The sequence below is a fragment of the Cervus elaphus genome, chromosome 11, assembly GCF_910594005.1.
Source record: "Cervus elaphus chromosome 11, mCerEla1.1, whole genome shotgun sequence".
Lineage (NCBI taxonomy): Eukaryota > Metazoa > Chordata > Mammalia > Artiodactyla > Cervidae > Cervus > Cervus elaphus.
This window is the reverse complement of record NC_057825.1, coordinates 8,949,869-8,966,466: the sequence shown is the minus strand read 5'-3', so window position 1 is coordinate 8,966,466 and position 16,598 is coordinate 8,949,869. Positions and strand designations below refer to the sequence as shown.

At 52.1% G+C, this 16,598-nt stretch overlaps 1 protein-coding gene across 9 annotated transcripts in view; it reads left to right on the top strand.

Annotated features, from left to right (window-relative positions):
• RALGPS1 (Ral GEF with PH domain and SH3 binding motif 1) overlaps positions 1–16,598 on the top strand; it is a 298,169-nt gene that overhangs the window by 238,796 nt on the left and 42,775 nt on the right. For all 9 annotated transcript variants that reach the window (XM_043916818.1, XM_043916823.1, XM_043916822.1 and 6 more), the window contains exons 10-12: positions 5,436–5,573; positions 7,921–8,014; positions 12,494–12,561. In XM_043916818.1, the coding sequence (XP_043772753.1) occupies positions 5,436–5,573; positions 7,921–8,014; positions 12,494–12,561 (300 nt within the window). The remainder of the gene's footprint in view (positions 1–5,435; positions 5,574–7,920; positions 8,015–12,493; positions 12,562–16,598) is intronic.

The window sequence follows — 16,598 nt, the reverse complement described above, 5'->3', positions numbered from 1 at the left end:
TTAAATAGATAGCTGTGTGAGAAAAACCAAAACCAGACTCGGGATGGAAGTGAGACGGGTGGCGATGGAAGGAACAAGAGAGCAGTGACTTTCTGGGCTGGTGGTGAAGCCCGGTGCCAGCCGTGGGCTTTGGCTCTAGGAGGCTGGGAGCGCCCAGCTCCGAGCAGGCTCCACACCACTGAGCCTGGTGTCCTTTAGCCTAAGAGAAGGGTCTGTTCAGGAGAGCACCTCCTTTGTCAGCCTGACACCCCCACCTCAGGGCCTGGGCATCTTGTGGACACCCCCAGTGGGGGAGGCTGGATTCACCGTCAGGAAGAAGGTTTGGCCACACGCCCCTGGGGTTGGGACCAGTCCAGCTGGGGAGACGTCCACAGGAGAGCCAGCCGAGGGCTGTTCACCCCCAGCCCCCAGGGCCATCTGCCTCACCACGGCAGGCTGGTTGGCACCCCTGTTGCAGCCACTGCAGTGTCACCAGGCCCTGGGTGGGGCATGGCAGGGGGGAACAGAACATGCTCTGGGCAGCTGTGCATCTCCCAGGAGGTCGAGTCTGCAGACAGGCTGCCAGCGGTGTCCTTGGGTGGGCGGCAGGCCACAGGAGGGGTCCTCACAGTGCCAGCTCCCACTCGGACCCTCGTCCCTCTGCCAGCCAATGCCTCCCAACTCCAAGCTTTCAGCATCGCTGTCTGTCCCAAAGCTTTATGGGGTCAGGCGGGCCTGAGTTCAGATCCCGATTCCCACCACTTGTAAGCTGTGTGGTCTTGGACAAGTCACTTTTGCTCTCAAAGCTTCCGTTCCCTTATCTGTAAAATGAAGAAGTGAGAACACCGATTGTGCCCTGCCGGTTGCTGTGAGGTTGCAGTGGAACAAGCAAGGCCAGCCTTTCCTGTTGCAGATGGTGGCTGTTACCCTTGCGGTTGTTCCTTCAGCGCATCTGCACCTCCCAGTCTAGCCCCTGCCCCTGGCACCGTTCAGCCTCTAGGCCGCCAGGGCCAGTGGCTGATCCAGTAACTGTCCATCTTAACAAGGTCAACAGCACAGTGTCCTCTGCTGCCGTAATGCTGCGTAAATAGGAAAGGAGCTGAGACAGCCCAGCTGTCCCAGTTGACACAACAGCTCCCAGAGCTGGCCGTCTGAGGTGGGTGGCCACACGCGGTCAGCATCTGGGCGCCAGCCATGGTTTACGGCAAACCCGGCTGGGCGCATCTCACCCACTCCAAGTGGGGCCTTGCCGTGGAGACAGGCTCAGCTTCAAGGGCACTTCAGTGGTCCAACCCTGAGCTGAGAGGCTCTGACAGCCACTGTCATTGCCCCCGGTCACCATCAGGGAGGTGGGAAGGCTTCCCTGAGGCCACCCAGCTGGTTGGTGGCAGGGCCAGGCTTCCCAGTCTCCTGGCTCCCAGCCCCACACTCTCCCACTTCTACCACAGCTGCATGTCACGTGGCAGAGCTGGCCGGGCCCCCAGGCCGTGGGTGGGGGCTGCCGGCGATGGGACCTGGGACAGACGTGCCACCACGGGAGGAGGTGGACGACACGGCCACGGTGTAGCGGTCAGTCCTCCTGGAGAATGTTGGCCCCAAGGGGGATACTAGGCAGGGAGAGCCATGGCCGGATTGCCTCTGGGTTCAGCTGTGCCCCATCCTGCCTCGCCTGCTGCTGGGCTCCAGAGGACCCTGGGCTGAGGTCAGAGAAGGACTGACAGTGTGGCCACGTGCACCCACTGATGTGTGTTCTAGTCCTGCCTCTGCCACTTCTCAGCTGCGTGGCCTCAGACAGGCGGTGCCGAGCGCTTAGCTCATTTCTCCCTCTGTAGAAATAAGGTGAGTGAAGTGAAGTCGCTCAGTCGTGTCCGACTCTTTGCGACCCCATGGACTGTAGCCTACCAGCCTCCTCCGTCCATGGGATTTTCCAGGCAAGAGTACTGGAGTGGGTTGCCAGTTCCTTCTCCAGGGGATCTTTCCAACCCAGGGATCGAACCCAGGTCTCCCACATTGCAGGCAGTTGCTTTACTGTCTAAGCCACCAGGGAAAGATGTAAATAAAGCCTCCCTGAAAACAGAGTGGTTATTACAAATCAACCAACAGGGCCAAGCTCTTAATTTAGGAGCTGGCACATAGTGAGCACTCAGACTCAGATTATAATCATCACTTGACTCCCAGTGTCTCTTTCTTCAGCTCCCAAGTGAGGATAAGAATGTACTTCATAAGGTTATCTTGTGGACTGAAGTAGGCCTGCATTCATACCTTCCTTCTTTCAGCTGACGTTCACCAGGCAGCTCCTGTGCGCTCTGTTCCAGCTGCTGGGACTTAAGCTCGCGGAGCAAGACATTTCCTCCACGGAAAGGTTTACATAAAGTCTGAAGTGGGCATCAGACAGCAGATACATGAACAGTCCCAATAAGTATCTAATTGTGGTGAGCACTGGCCCAGTCCAAGTGGGAGTGGCTATTCTGATGATTTCATCACAGTTTAGGCTTTTAAATATTGCCAGTTATGGACTGATGACAATACTGAGAATTTTCCTGGACTTACGCAGTGTTAACTGTAGATTTCCTGCTTTGGGAGCAGTTTTTGTTGTGGGAGTGATGAGGAGTCTAGACGCAGGCTCTGTCAGGTGGTGCCGAGGATTGGGGTCTGGCTAGGGGGTCTCCTTTGGGAGGTCCCCTCCATCCTCACGTGTGGTGGCCTCGGCCTGGACTCTCAGGTTGGGGGAACGGATATGTTTCATGGAGTGGGGTGATGAACAACTCTACAGTGGGGTTTGCTCTCATGAAGTTATGAGCTCCCCGTGGCCCCAGGAGACAGGCAGGGGCTGGGCGGGAGATGGTGTTCGGCTTCTCCTGTCCTCTGTTTGCAGAGCCGGGACCTGAGAGGATGCAGAGAAGCCAGCCCTGGTCCTCACAGGGCGGTGGAGGGTGAGCTTTCCATGTGAGGCTGTTATTCAAGAGAAGGTGACTAATTCCATGACCAGTGAGTGAGTTGGAACAGGCGCTGGAGCCTGATAGACCTGGGTTCGAATCCAACACACTCTGAGGCCTCAGGCCAGTTTCTTAATCCCCCCTGAACTCTACTTTGCTCCTCAACCCTCCCCACGGGGTCAATGGGAGGATCACGGGAGATGAGGAGGTGCCCGTCTTGTAGCAGATTCCTAGGAAGCATCGTTCCTCTCCGTCTCCCACATCCTGCTCCTCGGGGCCCCTGCTCCTGGGCCGAGGTTCACTCTGCTGCTGAGCTGGTGGGCTTGGTCTGCGCAGCATGTCCCTTATCCCCTCACCTCCTGCTCAGCGCTAGGGGGCGCTTTCTGTTGTGGTTCAAGCCTTAATGGAATTTTCAGGATCGCCATTGCCGAATCCTCGGGGAGATGACCAAGTTAGATTTTCAAACGGGAAGAGGAAAAACACAATCAAGAGAAATCATGAACCTGTGGGGTTAAACCTTGCGAACTTGGAGCTTCGATACAAGGGAAATGATTTCTACTTTTTTTAAATTTTGGAAACATGGTGCCACTAGAAAGAAAGGAAGTGGAAACGACTCCTAGGAGAAGTACTAGCATATGTTTCTGTGATTTAACAGTTTCCCGTAAAAAACGTGTAGCTATTTTAAAAGCAGACGAGTGACTCATGGTATCCAGCAGCAGCAGTCCACTGTGATGGCAGGAAGCACGTTCTCTGGGGAGGCAGGCTTGGGTTCAGCTCCCATCCCTGTCGCTTACCAGCTGTGTGGCCTGGAGCAGGTTACACATGCTCTCTGCATTTCCTTTTCCTCCTCTGTGAAATGGGTTTTATAAAGACAAATGACATAGTGAATGTAAAAATAAGTGCAGTGCTGTCCAGCCATGCAGAAAACCCACAACTTGCCTATTAAGTACCTGGTTAGTTACATTTGTTGTCATTGTTAGTAGTTTAATAGGAAACTTCTAAAGCTATAAATTTTCCTCTGATTACCACTTTGGTCTGATCTCATAAATTTTGTTACATAGTGTTCTTATTGTTGTTGCATAGTCTTTGCATAGACTTCTTATTTTAGATTTCTCATTTTTTTCTGTGAGAGTTCCTTATGAGTGTGTGTTTAACAAATGGTTATAATTTTTTCTATATTTATTATTAAATACTAGATGTAATGTAAGGTCAAAGAGAACAGATAATATGGCATTTATTTTTTGGCATTTATTGAGCTTTTTTTTTTAATAGACTAGCATATAATCAGTGTTTGTAAGCATTCCATGAGTATTTTAAAATAATTGTCTTTTTATTTATATAACACCAAGCTTTTAATTCTGTTACTTAGATACATTCATATAGAACACATACATACATATATCTATAGATGCATGTATATGTACATATTTTTGTATGTACATACATATGTGCACACACACACACAAATTCTAGAAAAGACATACCAAAAGCCACCTCCATAGTTGTGGCTTTGTTGAATCCACTTTTGATTTTTGGCACTTTTTTGCTTTGTATATTTTGGTGCAGTATTGCTTTGTGCATAGAAGATAGCAATCATTAAATCTTCTCAATCTCCTATGCCTTTAATTAGTATCAGCCGTTCCTCTTTGCCTCGTTCAATGTTTTCCGCCTTCAGTTCTGCTTTCCATCACTACTCGTGCACTTCACCAGTGTTATGGGTTTAGTGGCAGCACTCTGGAGGGGGGCTGCTGGAAGGCCATGCCACCCGTTGTGCATGCACACCTCGAGATTCTGAAGTGTGGGCCTCAGCAAGCCAGTCAGCTGGACCACGCTGCACAGCCAGTCCTCTTCCCCCATCTCTGACCAGTCAGCTTGTCCCGAATTCCCCTTGGGGTGATGCCGTGAGGCCGTGCTGAGGCTCCCTCCTGGCCTATCACAGCAATGTTTTTACATCACACGTTATTTTCTTATTAAGCACCCTCAGCAGGAGAATTCTCTGTCTAGCCTTACTTCTTTGTACCAAGAACTATTGCTTTTTTGATTTCTTCTTTTGTTCCTTTATTTATGATTTGGTGTGTGTGTACATGTAAGGACAGATAGATAAACAAATAGACAAACAGTTAAGTGGATAAATGAAAACCTGAATTCAAACAGTGTTCTCCTGGGTATGACAGCTTAGACCTATTAAACTGCATTGGTTGGTAAAACACAAGTATTCATTCATCCCTTTCATGTCCTGTTATTTTCCAGCTGGGTTACAGGGAATAACCCTTGTTGCTGGAAGAGTGTAGGAGCTCAAAATGCTAAAATCTTGCCAGCATTCATTTTGTTTGTTGCTCAGATGTTTGATTTACAGTTGAGCAGTTTATGTGGACAGTTAGTAGTTGGGACTGGAATTGAAGTCCAAATCATATTGCAGTTTTCCATAAGTCACTGTGTACCTTCTAGCAGAGAAGTTGTGTTTTCTGCCATTCTGATTAATGAACACCTTCCATCATTAAATATCTTCTTTGATTTTAGGCATCTATCTTCTGGATTTAATCTACATTGATTCTGCGTATCCTGCCTCAGGCAGCATCATGGAAAACGAACAAAGATCCAATCAGATGAACAATATTCTCCGAATAATTGCTGACTTACAAGTTTCCTGCAGCTACGGTTAGTCCCCTTGGTTTTTGGGGTTGTGAAATCTTTTGGGTGCAGCACCTTATCAGTGAGAAAGTTCTAGAGACCAGGTAGTCCCTGCCCAAGGCTCTTCATTTTGATATCCTGAGCATCAAATGCATGCTGGATCCATTGCAAGCATGTTTGATCTTCAAAGACCATGCAGACTAGATGTTACCATCCCTGTATCACAGATGGGGAAACCGAGGCTGAACATAGTGTGATCACCTGTCTAAGGTCACACATCTAGTCAGTGGCAGAGACAGGTCTTTCATCCATGAAGAGCTCTGTGGGTGGCTCCTGGGTGGCTCTGCTCCAAGCAGACTCTGGGATTCGGGCTCCTCAGTCATGTGGTTCCACTGTGTCCCACGGCCCCGAGTCCTCCACTGAAGTCTGCATCCAGCTAGCAGATGCAGAAGAGAGAATCATATGAGAATGGGACTTCTGGGCCAGACTTGCACATGGCGCTCATTGCTTCTGTCCAGCGAAGCTAGGAATGCAACGTAGCTGTGGGCCTAGAGGGAAAAGAGCATTGACTTGGTCAATAGCTAGCCAGGCTCTGCCACACATGACTGGATCCAAAGGGTGACCCTGATGATGTGCATCTGAGATGGATGGAGGAGATGTTGTTGGAGACGCTGATGGGCCAGCCACGTGGACCCTGGGGGATGGGCTCAGCCAGGAGCCAGGTACCTGGGTCCTCCAGGAATGGGCCTGAGTGACCAGGGCGCCATGTGGCAGAAGTCACAGGGACGAGGGGAAGGGTGGTACAGTGCGGTAATGTGTCTCCGTGGGGCAGAGCTTCACAGGAGGGGGAGAGTAGAAGTCAGGAAGCAGCAAAGCGGGAGGAAAAGAGACCAACCCTACCTCCAGCACACGGGGTGGGAGAAGCCAGCTGCCTCCAAGTGGGAAGGCCACTGCGGGGGGCGGGGCACAAAACCCAAAGGTCCGCTCAGGAGTACCCCCTCAACAAACATTGCGGGGTGGAAAAGGAGGAGGCCCCCACTTATAGACCAGCTCTCCTTCTGTGCAGAGAGCAGGGAGAGGCCTAAATTCCCAGGGCTCTTTCCACTTCCTGGGGCCTCAGCATTGGTCCTGCTGGCCAGCAGAGCAATTACAGACTCGGCTTCAGGGTCAGACAGAGGCGGCTTCATGTCTCAGCCCTGCCTCTTGAAAAGTCTGTCTTCTCTGAGGTTTTCTCATCAGTGACAACAGGGAGGTGTGTGTGCAGGGCCCTTTTGCCCCAGCCTTTCATCAGAGCTCAGGAAACGCTCACTCTTACCGCGGTTCTGTGTACCTCTATCTTTCCCCTCATCAGCGTTGTGAAGCAGGTATTCCTATCCCCATTTCAGAGACCAGAACACTGAGGCCCTAGAAAACCGAATGACCCCTGAGAATCTCACAGTTACTGGGCAGAGCCATCAGGGGCTCATCTTGGCACCCAGATGCACTGCCAACCCCCACCCCACCCCAGGAAAGCAGCGGCCCTTCCCCACCCTCTTTTCTGCTCCTCTCCAAGGCCTCCTCCACTGTCTCCACCTCCCTCCTCAACCAGTTCTGTCCCAGCCAGTGGGGAATGGCAGAGAGGGGATCAGGGAGAGTGTGGGGACCCCTCAGAAAGAGTGCAGTGACCATGACGGTCGGAGGAGAGCACTTGACATCAGTCAGCCCGGGACAGAGAGACAGCGCAGTGTGGCTGAGGCACAGGTGACTCGGGTCAAAACTTCTCAGTGGAGTGACCTTGCAAGTTACTGGGGCTTCCTCCTCTGCGCATCTTATTCCTGGAAATGAGGCAGGAGCAAAGGTTGAGGCCAGATGGCTTCTAGAAATCACCTGGTGCAGAGCCTGGCACAGAACAGGTGCTCAAGCGTCTCGGCCCCTCCCTATCTTCTCAGGACGCAGCAGCCAGGCTCTCAGGCTGCGCCCAGGTCTGGGTTTGGGTTGTTCACCAGGCTGGACAGGATCCATTCATTCTTGTCACACGGAGGGGATGGGGTAGGTGAGGGAGACTGGTCCAATTATTCCAGTGGAAACCTGTTTGAGGGCACACACCTGGCTCTGGTCTGTTCTGGAGGCCATCTTTCCCCACCCACACCCCCTGCCAAGACCCGTCTTTCCCTAGCCAAGGAACTCTGGTGACCTCAGGGTGTGGGGTCTGTGGCCCAGCCATCTGGGGGGGCATGCCTTGAGGGTCCACTCTGTGCCCAGTGCCCAGCACAGGCCTGGCCCAAGGGATCATCAGCAACTGTTGAAAGACTGCCTATGTGTCTCAGTCCTGTCTCATGTGGGGCCCAGAGACGGGGAGAGACTGAAGCCTCTGGGTCTTGTCCTCCTCCTGCAGACCACCTCACCACCCTGCCCCATGTGCAGAAGTACCTGAAGTCCGTGCGCTACATCGAAGAGCTCCAGAAGTTTGTGGAGGACGACAACTACAAGTGAGTGCCCACCCCGCCCCCGGCCACCTGTGCGGCAGCACCCGGGCCCCACCCCAGCACGTGTGTGTTCAGTGACCTCGGACCCCACAGAGCCCAGAGCGCGGCTGCTGAGCATCTCCTCCCACCCCGGCCCGCCCCCCACAGGCCCCCCCTGGACCAAGGACGGTGTTCCATCAGCTTCTCAGCATGGCTTTTTCCATATGGGGAGGGTAAAATTGGGGCACCACAGCTCCAGGTTCTCATGACGGACTCCCCACTCAGAGCGCTGAGTGGAAGGGCAGCTATCTAAAGTCATCGCCGGGCTGCCAGAGTTCTCAAGAGCCTGTTCATGGACAAGGCAGCTCCCTGGGGCCCCCACTTGCTGCTGGACTCTCGCCACCTGGTGCTGGTGGAGGCTCCATCTCCATTCCATGCAGCCCATATGAATATACCCAGTTCCCGTGAAGACCCTGGTGGGCCCTCTGGCCTCGTCTCCCACTCACCTGCTCTGGCTTTCAGTTCTCTCTTCATCTGTGGCAGCTGGGAATTTATCCAGCATTTCTATGTAATTAGAGGGAGAAGGAGGACTTTTCATGTTGAGTCTGTCCATATTTTTTTTTTCCTGCTGAATTGTTACTGGAGTATAGTACCTTTACATGTCCCCCATATCAACTGGACATCTTGGCTCATTTTGAGCTTGAGGTCAACTCAGAACCTCAGGGCTTTTCACATGGCCTATTATCAAGGCTAGTCTTGAATGTCATGTAATTGATCAATTTCCCCCTCTAAACACCAGCTTTGCATGTGTTCTTTTAAATCTTATCTTATTGGTTGCTGCCAGTAAAGCGTGCATAATCTGTTTGAATCCTGCTCTCCAATGTATTTTTTAACCTCTTCCAGTTTTACGTTTAAAAATGTGGTCAGCTTGATGATTTGCTCTTCATCTAAGTTGTTGGAAACTGTGGCCACTAGGGACACCTTCAGGTTACCCGTTTTCATTCACCAAGACCTTGGGAATGGCTGTTGAAGTAATACCATCCTCACCAGCTCTGTGGCAGTGGATTTCAGCCCTGACCGTGGGCCAGAGACACTTAGGAAGCCTTCTAGCCACCCAGATGTCTGGGATGGGGCCTGGAAATCTGTATTTGTTTCCAAAGCTCCCAACATGGTCCTCCTAATGGTTGGCTGTCTTTAGATATATAGAGGTGATACCTTTAGTTGTTATTGTACAATATTTTGTTAAAATAGAATGTAATACATTTTGATCTGTTACATAATCATAACAGCAATAGATCAGGGCCAGAGATGACCATTCAAATTGTGTTTGCCACAAATTGCTCATTGTTACTTACAAAGCATTTGCTGTTCCTGAAAAGAGTACCCTGGAGTGGGAAATTATTCCTAGTTAGCTTCTGGGATAATATTTTCCATTCATGTGCCAATAATTTTATTAAAAAGACAGTAGTTTTTCATTAACACTAATATACTTTAAGGAGAAAAATGGTCCATAAATACTTCTGACCATGAGCTAATCCTTGGACAAGCTGCAAATTGTGAGTAATTACGCCTTCCATTCTGAAGGACAATGAATACCCCTAGCACTTAATGCCTGGATTTCACAAAGGCCTTTTGTTGTGGTCCAAGTGGGCACACCCAGGGAGGAAGGCTGTGTTCTTGTCCAGGGCCCAGACCACTGAGGGGGTCCCTTCCTAGGAAGGCCCTGGATCTGAGTGACAAAGGATGCCCAGGGCTTGTGACTCTGCTGGAGGAACCCACACTCCATGGCCCAGTGCACACCCAGAGACTTGATCCCCACCTCTGAGGATGCAGGCTTCCTCTTACTTTGAAGACATTGTGCCAAGGAGCCCAACCAGTGTTTTGTTTTCCTCAGTCTTTCATCTATTTTACTTTATTTAAGAAAAATTACCCAAATTCCTGCCACTTAAAAAGCATGACTGTTGGCATTAAATGAGCATTATTCTGGACCTTCTTCTGTGCATAGAAAGTACATTTATACACATGGAGAAGGATGGATAGACAGATGGATGGATGCAAGAATAGAATTTATTGAAATTGGATTATACTGCACTTGCTATTTTTTAATTAAAACAACTTCAATTTTACTTTAACCAGAAAAAGGAACTGAAATAAAACATAAGGAATTGCCGCTCTTCAGATAAACATTTCTCTATAAGAGATATTATTCCCTAAATTATATAAGAGATATTATTCCCTAAATAAGAGATATTATTCCCTAAAAAGAGCCTTCTAAGATTAACAGAAGAGGTCAGGAAGAACATGACGAGGTTGGAGTCCCTAAGTTCTGTTTTAACTAGATTTCCATGGTGAGCAGGGCCCGTTGACTTGGGTCATAAAAGATGAGATCTTTAGCAAGCTCCACCCGCCTCCTTCACCTCTCCTGCACCACCTTCCAACTCCTCGTTAGTTATCTTCTTGTTTCTCCAAGTTTATAACATACACATCATGTTCAGGAATCGTGATTCCTACTCTTTAGGAATCGTTTTAGTTAAACGTTTTCAGTTCTTACCACCTGTCGCTTCTCCATTCCTGGACTCTTTGTTTTAACTCAGTCCTTTATTTAGCTGGGTTTCATTGTGAAGTAGGTTTGCTCAAGTCCTGCACACTCTGATGTCTTTCATGAAAACACCTGCGTCTAACTTGCTGGGCACCTTGGTTTCCCTCCCGCAGGACACAGAGAACCCGCTCCAGTGCCGTCTGACACTGGGTGCTGCTGTAGACAAGTCTCAAGCCAGTCTAGATTTTTCCTCTTGTAAGTGACTTGTTTTGTCTACCTCGTGGGAAGAATCCCTTGAAGTTCAAAAGCCTCGCAAGGGGAATGCCTCCAAGTGGAGCTTTCCCTGGAATGGCATATGCTCTTTCTTCATCACAGAGGAATTCTTTTGGTTTCTATCTTTGACCACTTCTTCTGCACCATTTTCTGGCTCTTCTCTCTCCGGCATTCCGGGAATCCATACACTGGATGCTCTCTGTCTTTCGTGTCCATCAACTTCTTTCTAATGGCTGTAATCGCCATCTCTTTCATCCTCAGTCACTGGAGTTGATCTGTTTCTCCTTTGGTATCCCTTCAGTCCTCTCGTTTCTGTCCTTGGTTTGTTCCCTGGGGTCTCCAGTCTCCTCTTTCATCTTTTGTGTTCCCATCTCATTTTTCAGGTTTGGTTCTATGCAACCCATATTCTCAAGCACCTGTGGGGATTTTCCCGTGTCCCCTGGGGCTGCCTTCTGGGCCGAGCAATCTAGACAATGCTCTCTCCCTCCCTCTGTCCCCTTTTTCTGCGAGGATGTTTGAGTTGGCCATACTGTTTCTTTTCATCTCGCCCCCACAAGAGAGGTTTCCTCTGGCTAGTCCGCAGCTCTGATGGAAGGAGGCGCCGCCTGGTTCTGTTGCGCTGTGTGGGATGGGCTGATTTTCCTTCCGCTGTGCTGAAAGGCACAGGGGTTCTCAGTCTGGGCCCTCTGTGCGGCCTGGGGACACGCAGGACTCTGGCTCCTTAGAGGCAAGGAACAAGCCATCTGTTCTAGAGAAGGGGGCTCTGTCAAAAGGCCTTCATCACTGTTTCCTCCATCTAACAGGGGGCTGAATCCCATTCCAGAAAGGGATACCCTCAGGTTTCAGATGACGCACCCCCCACCCCCCGCACCATGGATCCTTCATTTCTATGAGAGCATCCCCCACGCCGTCCACCCACCACCCCATCTGTGTCTCTTCTGAATCTGGAGCCGCGCAGACCCCCTGAGAAGTCCGAGGTCAGGATGGGAGCTGGGCGACGTGATGGCTCATTCAGCTACGCAATCCACTTTTTCTTTCCCTGGCTACAAGTTCTTGGAGTTCATGCCCCCTCCCTTGTTGAGTAGCAGCTGCGGGGTTCTTTTACTCCTGAGTGTTTTTGTATTTGTTGGTCTTGGGTGAGGGAGACTGGCATCCAACTTCACTCTGTCATTTTCAGTCAGAAGTTTCTTAATCGATGCTTTAAAGAAAAACAGCAATAACTACTATGTCTTGCCTCTCTGGGGGCATCTGAGAATGCAGTGTAATGATTAAACCCCCTGGCTTGGGGTCAGACAGCCCTGATCCCCTGCTCGGCCAATTGTTAGCCCTGCACATCTAGGGGGAGCTGTGTAATCTCGCTGGTCCTCACTTTTTTCATCTACAGGACGGGGATGGTGGTCCTAGTTCATAGTGTTGCCTTAAGCAGGAACACATCTGTGCCCAGCAGTGAGGGGCCACAATTACACTACTTACTGTGTCTTCCCTAGCCATTATTTCTTGGTCATGGAAACCCCTCGGGGACCTTGGAAAGCCGTGTCTGTGATCTGGAGCAGACCTCAGAGCACTGCTGGCTCCATGACTGGAATAGCCCTTAGCAGCAGTCCAGTTTCCCAGGTCCCAGCTTGCACATGTCCGGTTCCCCCTCTGATACCCTAGAGCCCATCTAATCCTTTGAAAATCTTTGTTTTCAGACTGTCACTCCGAATTGAACCAGGAAGCAGCTCCCCGAGACTAGTCTCTTCCAAGGAAGATCTTGCAGGTATCGTAGCCCCTCGGGTGGGGGCAGACTCGCCGATGGCCCAGACGTGGCTGCCAGGGTTGGCCTTGCCTGTGGAGCCAAAGACCAGAGTCCAGTTTGCTGTCTGGCAGCCTCAGCATCCTTGCTCACAGCCGCCTCCCCCCACCCCCTGCAGCCTGCCCAGGCTTCTGATCACAGCGGATTCCTGTAGGGTACCTCTGGGCTGGGGCTCCCTGGGAGAGTCTGAGACCCAACAGAGGCAAGATCAGAGTCCAAGCTGGAGGCCTGCACTGGGTAGAGAAACCCAGGACACTCTCCAGGTCACCTGGACACTTGTCATCAGGCCTCCCACCCAGGCTTGGGGTAACAAGCCCCAGAGGGGTGCGCGGGATGCCTGGGGCATTTGGTCCCACCACACACAGAGGGCTCACCTTCCTGGGGCATCGGTTTTATTCCCATATTTGGGATGCACGTGGCGTCCCATAGAGATAAGAGGCCCAGGCTTTGAAGTCCAAGTAGAGCTCTGCTGCTTCCAGCTCTGTCACTGTACCTCTCCAATCCTCAGCAGCCTCATCCACAAAATGCAGGTGGAACCAGCTCTCACCTTGAGGACTGGGCCACTCATGCTTTTAAAGCACATTGCGCACCTGTACACAGTGTTGGCTGCTTCAGAGTCGTCTCTGGGACAGTTTCCTTTTGGTTGCTGTTCAGTGGCTAAGTCGTGCCCAGCTCTTGCTGGGGCTGGTCTCTGCTCCTGTTCTGGGCAGGACCAGATTGCAGGCTGGGGTTCAATTGTACTTCTTCCTCCTGGTTTGAGCTTATGTGACACCACCTGGGTGCCAGGCCACTGCAGTCTTGGACAAGTAACTTTACACCCTCTGGGCCTCAGTTTCCTTACCCATAAGATGGGGATAATAAGCCTCCCATCCCAGAGTTGCTGGAATATCAAAATTGAAATGATACATGCAGGGCATGCGGTGTAGAGTCTGACAGGCGGTGAGTGTTTAGTGAGGAGGTGGCTGTCTCAGGCTGCTGCCTGGTGTCATGACCCCTGCCCCCGACCTCTTGACCTGCTCACCAGCCACTCTCTCCCCTTTCTGGAGCCAGGCTGCTGCAGCGGTGCTGCTGCGTTGGGACCCTAGGGCCCCAGGAGGCTGTGTCGCAGCCTCTCACTGGCCCCGCCCGGCAAGGCCTCTGCCCTGGCTCCGGGGTTTCCTCCAGGCGCCTTCCCTTTCCCAGCCTCTCCCGGCTCCAGCGTGTAGGCTAGACCCTGCCCCTAGCCCACCCCCAGGGTCCCACGGTAACTTAGCAGAAAGAGGGAGATGCTGGTTAATCCACACAGCTTGGGGATACTGCTGTCTACACCTCAAGAGACAGAGTCCTGGCCTAAACTTGATCCTCACAGGGTTCCATGAGCCCAATAGGAAACTGTCTCCCATGGTCTCCTTTCACGTCCACTGCCTTCTGCACATGGCGAATGACCCACCAGCAGAGGTGACCAGAGAGAAGTTCACAGTGCTGGTCTCGTCTCTGCCTTCTTGTTTTAGAACCTTCTCCCGCTTAGTCAGCCGTGTTCCTTCCTGATGCTCACATACACCTGACGGGGCAGGGAGCCATCAGAGGGGTGTAGGAGCGCTGACCACTCAAGGCTGTTTGTTCCAGAGGGAATGCCGCGGTCCTGGAGCAGAGAGTGGGCTTGGATACAGAGGGTTCTGCCCTTCCGTCTCCTGGTCAGTCTGAATAAGAGGTCCCTGCACCTTCTCCGGAGAAGGCAATGGCACCCCACTCCAGTACTCTTGCCTGGAGAATCCCATGGACGGAAGGGCCTGGTGGCCTGCAGTCCATGGGGTCACTAAGAGTCGGACACAACTGAGCGACTTCACTTTCACTTTTCCCTTTCATGCATTGGAGAAGGAAATGGCAGCCCACTCCAGTGTTCTTGCCTGGAGAATCCCAGGGACGGGGGAGCCGGGTGGGCTGCCGTCTGTGGGGTCGCACAGAGTCAGACACGACTGAAGCGACTTAGCAGCAGCAGCAGCAGCCACCTGTCCGATTAGCACACCTGAATGGGATGAGCGCATCTCAGGCCTTCCCCAGGTGCCGTCAGGTCCCCACAGCCCGACAAGCTGGAGGATTTAGCTATCTCCCAGTGCCCCAGGTGGAGACAGGAGCCAGGCACAGAAAAGTTAACACTGTGAGTTGGGGGCCCGCAGAAGCAGACCACTCACCGAGCCCTGGGGCAGGAAAGGAGGCGCTGCATTCACTTTTAAAAAATACGATAGTTCTGTCTTGGCTGCACCGGGTTTTAGTTGCAGCACACGGGATCTTTAGTTGCGGCATGTGGGATCCAGTTCCCTGACCAGGGATCAAACCCGGGCCCCCTGCACTGGGCACATGGAGACTTAGTCACTGGACCACTGGGGAAGTGCCTGCATTCACTTTTGAGCCCTGCCTAAGATGGAAATTGGTACCAGAGCCGGGACCCAGCCCCTGGTCCAGCCTCCTCAAGGTTCAGCCTCCTCAAGGTTCAGCCTACTCTCCTTCCATCCCATCCCCCGTCATCCCCACCTGGCTCCGGTGTTTATTGGCCTTATTGGCCATGTGAAACCAGAAGCTGGCCAGTTAACTAACCTCCAGCATCAGTCAGAGTCCTGGCAGGAAACAGAATTGCCCCCAGATGACTCACAGGAAGAGACTTAATGAAGGTGAAATGGGAGTAGGAATAAGTACTTTACGCACGGACAGCAAGGTCCCAGCATCTCTAGGCTGAAGGACTTGGGGAAGAAAAAAATGTTACCAACTCCAACAAGTGCTGAGTCACAGAGGACAGGTCAGCTCGGCAGGAATTGTGGTAGCCAAGGATAAAGGAGGAGGGAGGACGGAGCTGAAATGCCCTGCCCTCTCTCTCCTCCGCCCTCCCACCGTATCTGCAGCTGGAGCCTCCTTTCGGCCAAACCCAGCTGGAAGCCTGGGGTGAGGGAGCCAAGAGATGCCTCTTGGGTCCAGCCTCCCAAGGGCACCAAGCTGGGTGAAGAACTCATCTGAAGGGTCGGACAGAACACCCCGTGTACCCGCCAAGCCTTGATTTCTCCATCTGTAAAGTGGGCATAGTAGTACCTCCCTCGGAGAGTGGTTGTGAAGAATTTGTTAAGATCATGTGTGCCTGACATGGAGAACACCCTCATCAAATGTAACTTTATTAGGATGATGTTATTACTGTCAATGTTATGCTTCTGCCTCTGTCCCTGGGTCATCACTCGTGCTTGGGGAAATCATTCCTCCTCTCTCTCCTCCCGCTCCCCGACCAGGTCAGACCCCCATTACAGTGGGGAATGGCGTACCTGGCTCTGATGCAGGCCACTCTGGCTTGTGTCCACGCAGCCGTGGACACACTGGCTGCTTGCTCGCTACGGCAGCAGAGTTGAGGTTGAGACAGAGACCCTGAGGCCTGCAAACCTAAAACGTCTACTACCTGCCGGTTTCCAGAGCCTGCTGGCCTTGCGTTGCACCCTCTTGCAGCTCTCCGTGCTTCAGGGCACTTCCCTTGTGGAAACGCAACAGCTGTCTGTGCTTCTCTGTCCCGTGTCTGCCTTCCCCGGGCCTGGAATTCCCGGAGCCCCGCGTGTGGGGTGCTTGGTCTCTGGGCTCCCAGCTGGGCCTGTGGGCACCTGGTTCTCCAGCTGCCTGCTGACTCCATGCTCCTCCCAGCGAAGTGCTGAGGCCAGCAGACCTCGGTACCCAGGAGCAACTGCCACTGACTTTCCACAGCTGTGGCTCCAGCCTGGAAGCAGGGTGTTAAGGTTTTCATGGACCATCAGAGGACCCAGGAGTGTTTGGAAGGTTTTAGACACGCTCAGGGATCCTGGCTTCCCAGCCTCCACCTCCAGACGGCAGTGGGGACCTGCGGGGTCCCATGCGGGTGGGACAGAGGGCAGCTCCAGGGAGGTCTTCCATGTCTGGCAGTTAGATGGGGCTGCGTGGCAAAAGCCCGACCAGACCAGGGACAGGAATGTGCCTCTTGCAGTCCCAGGAATGGGAGGAACGCAGCCTCCCTCGGC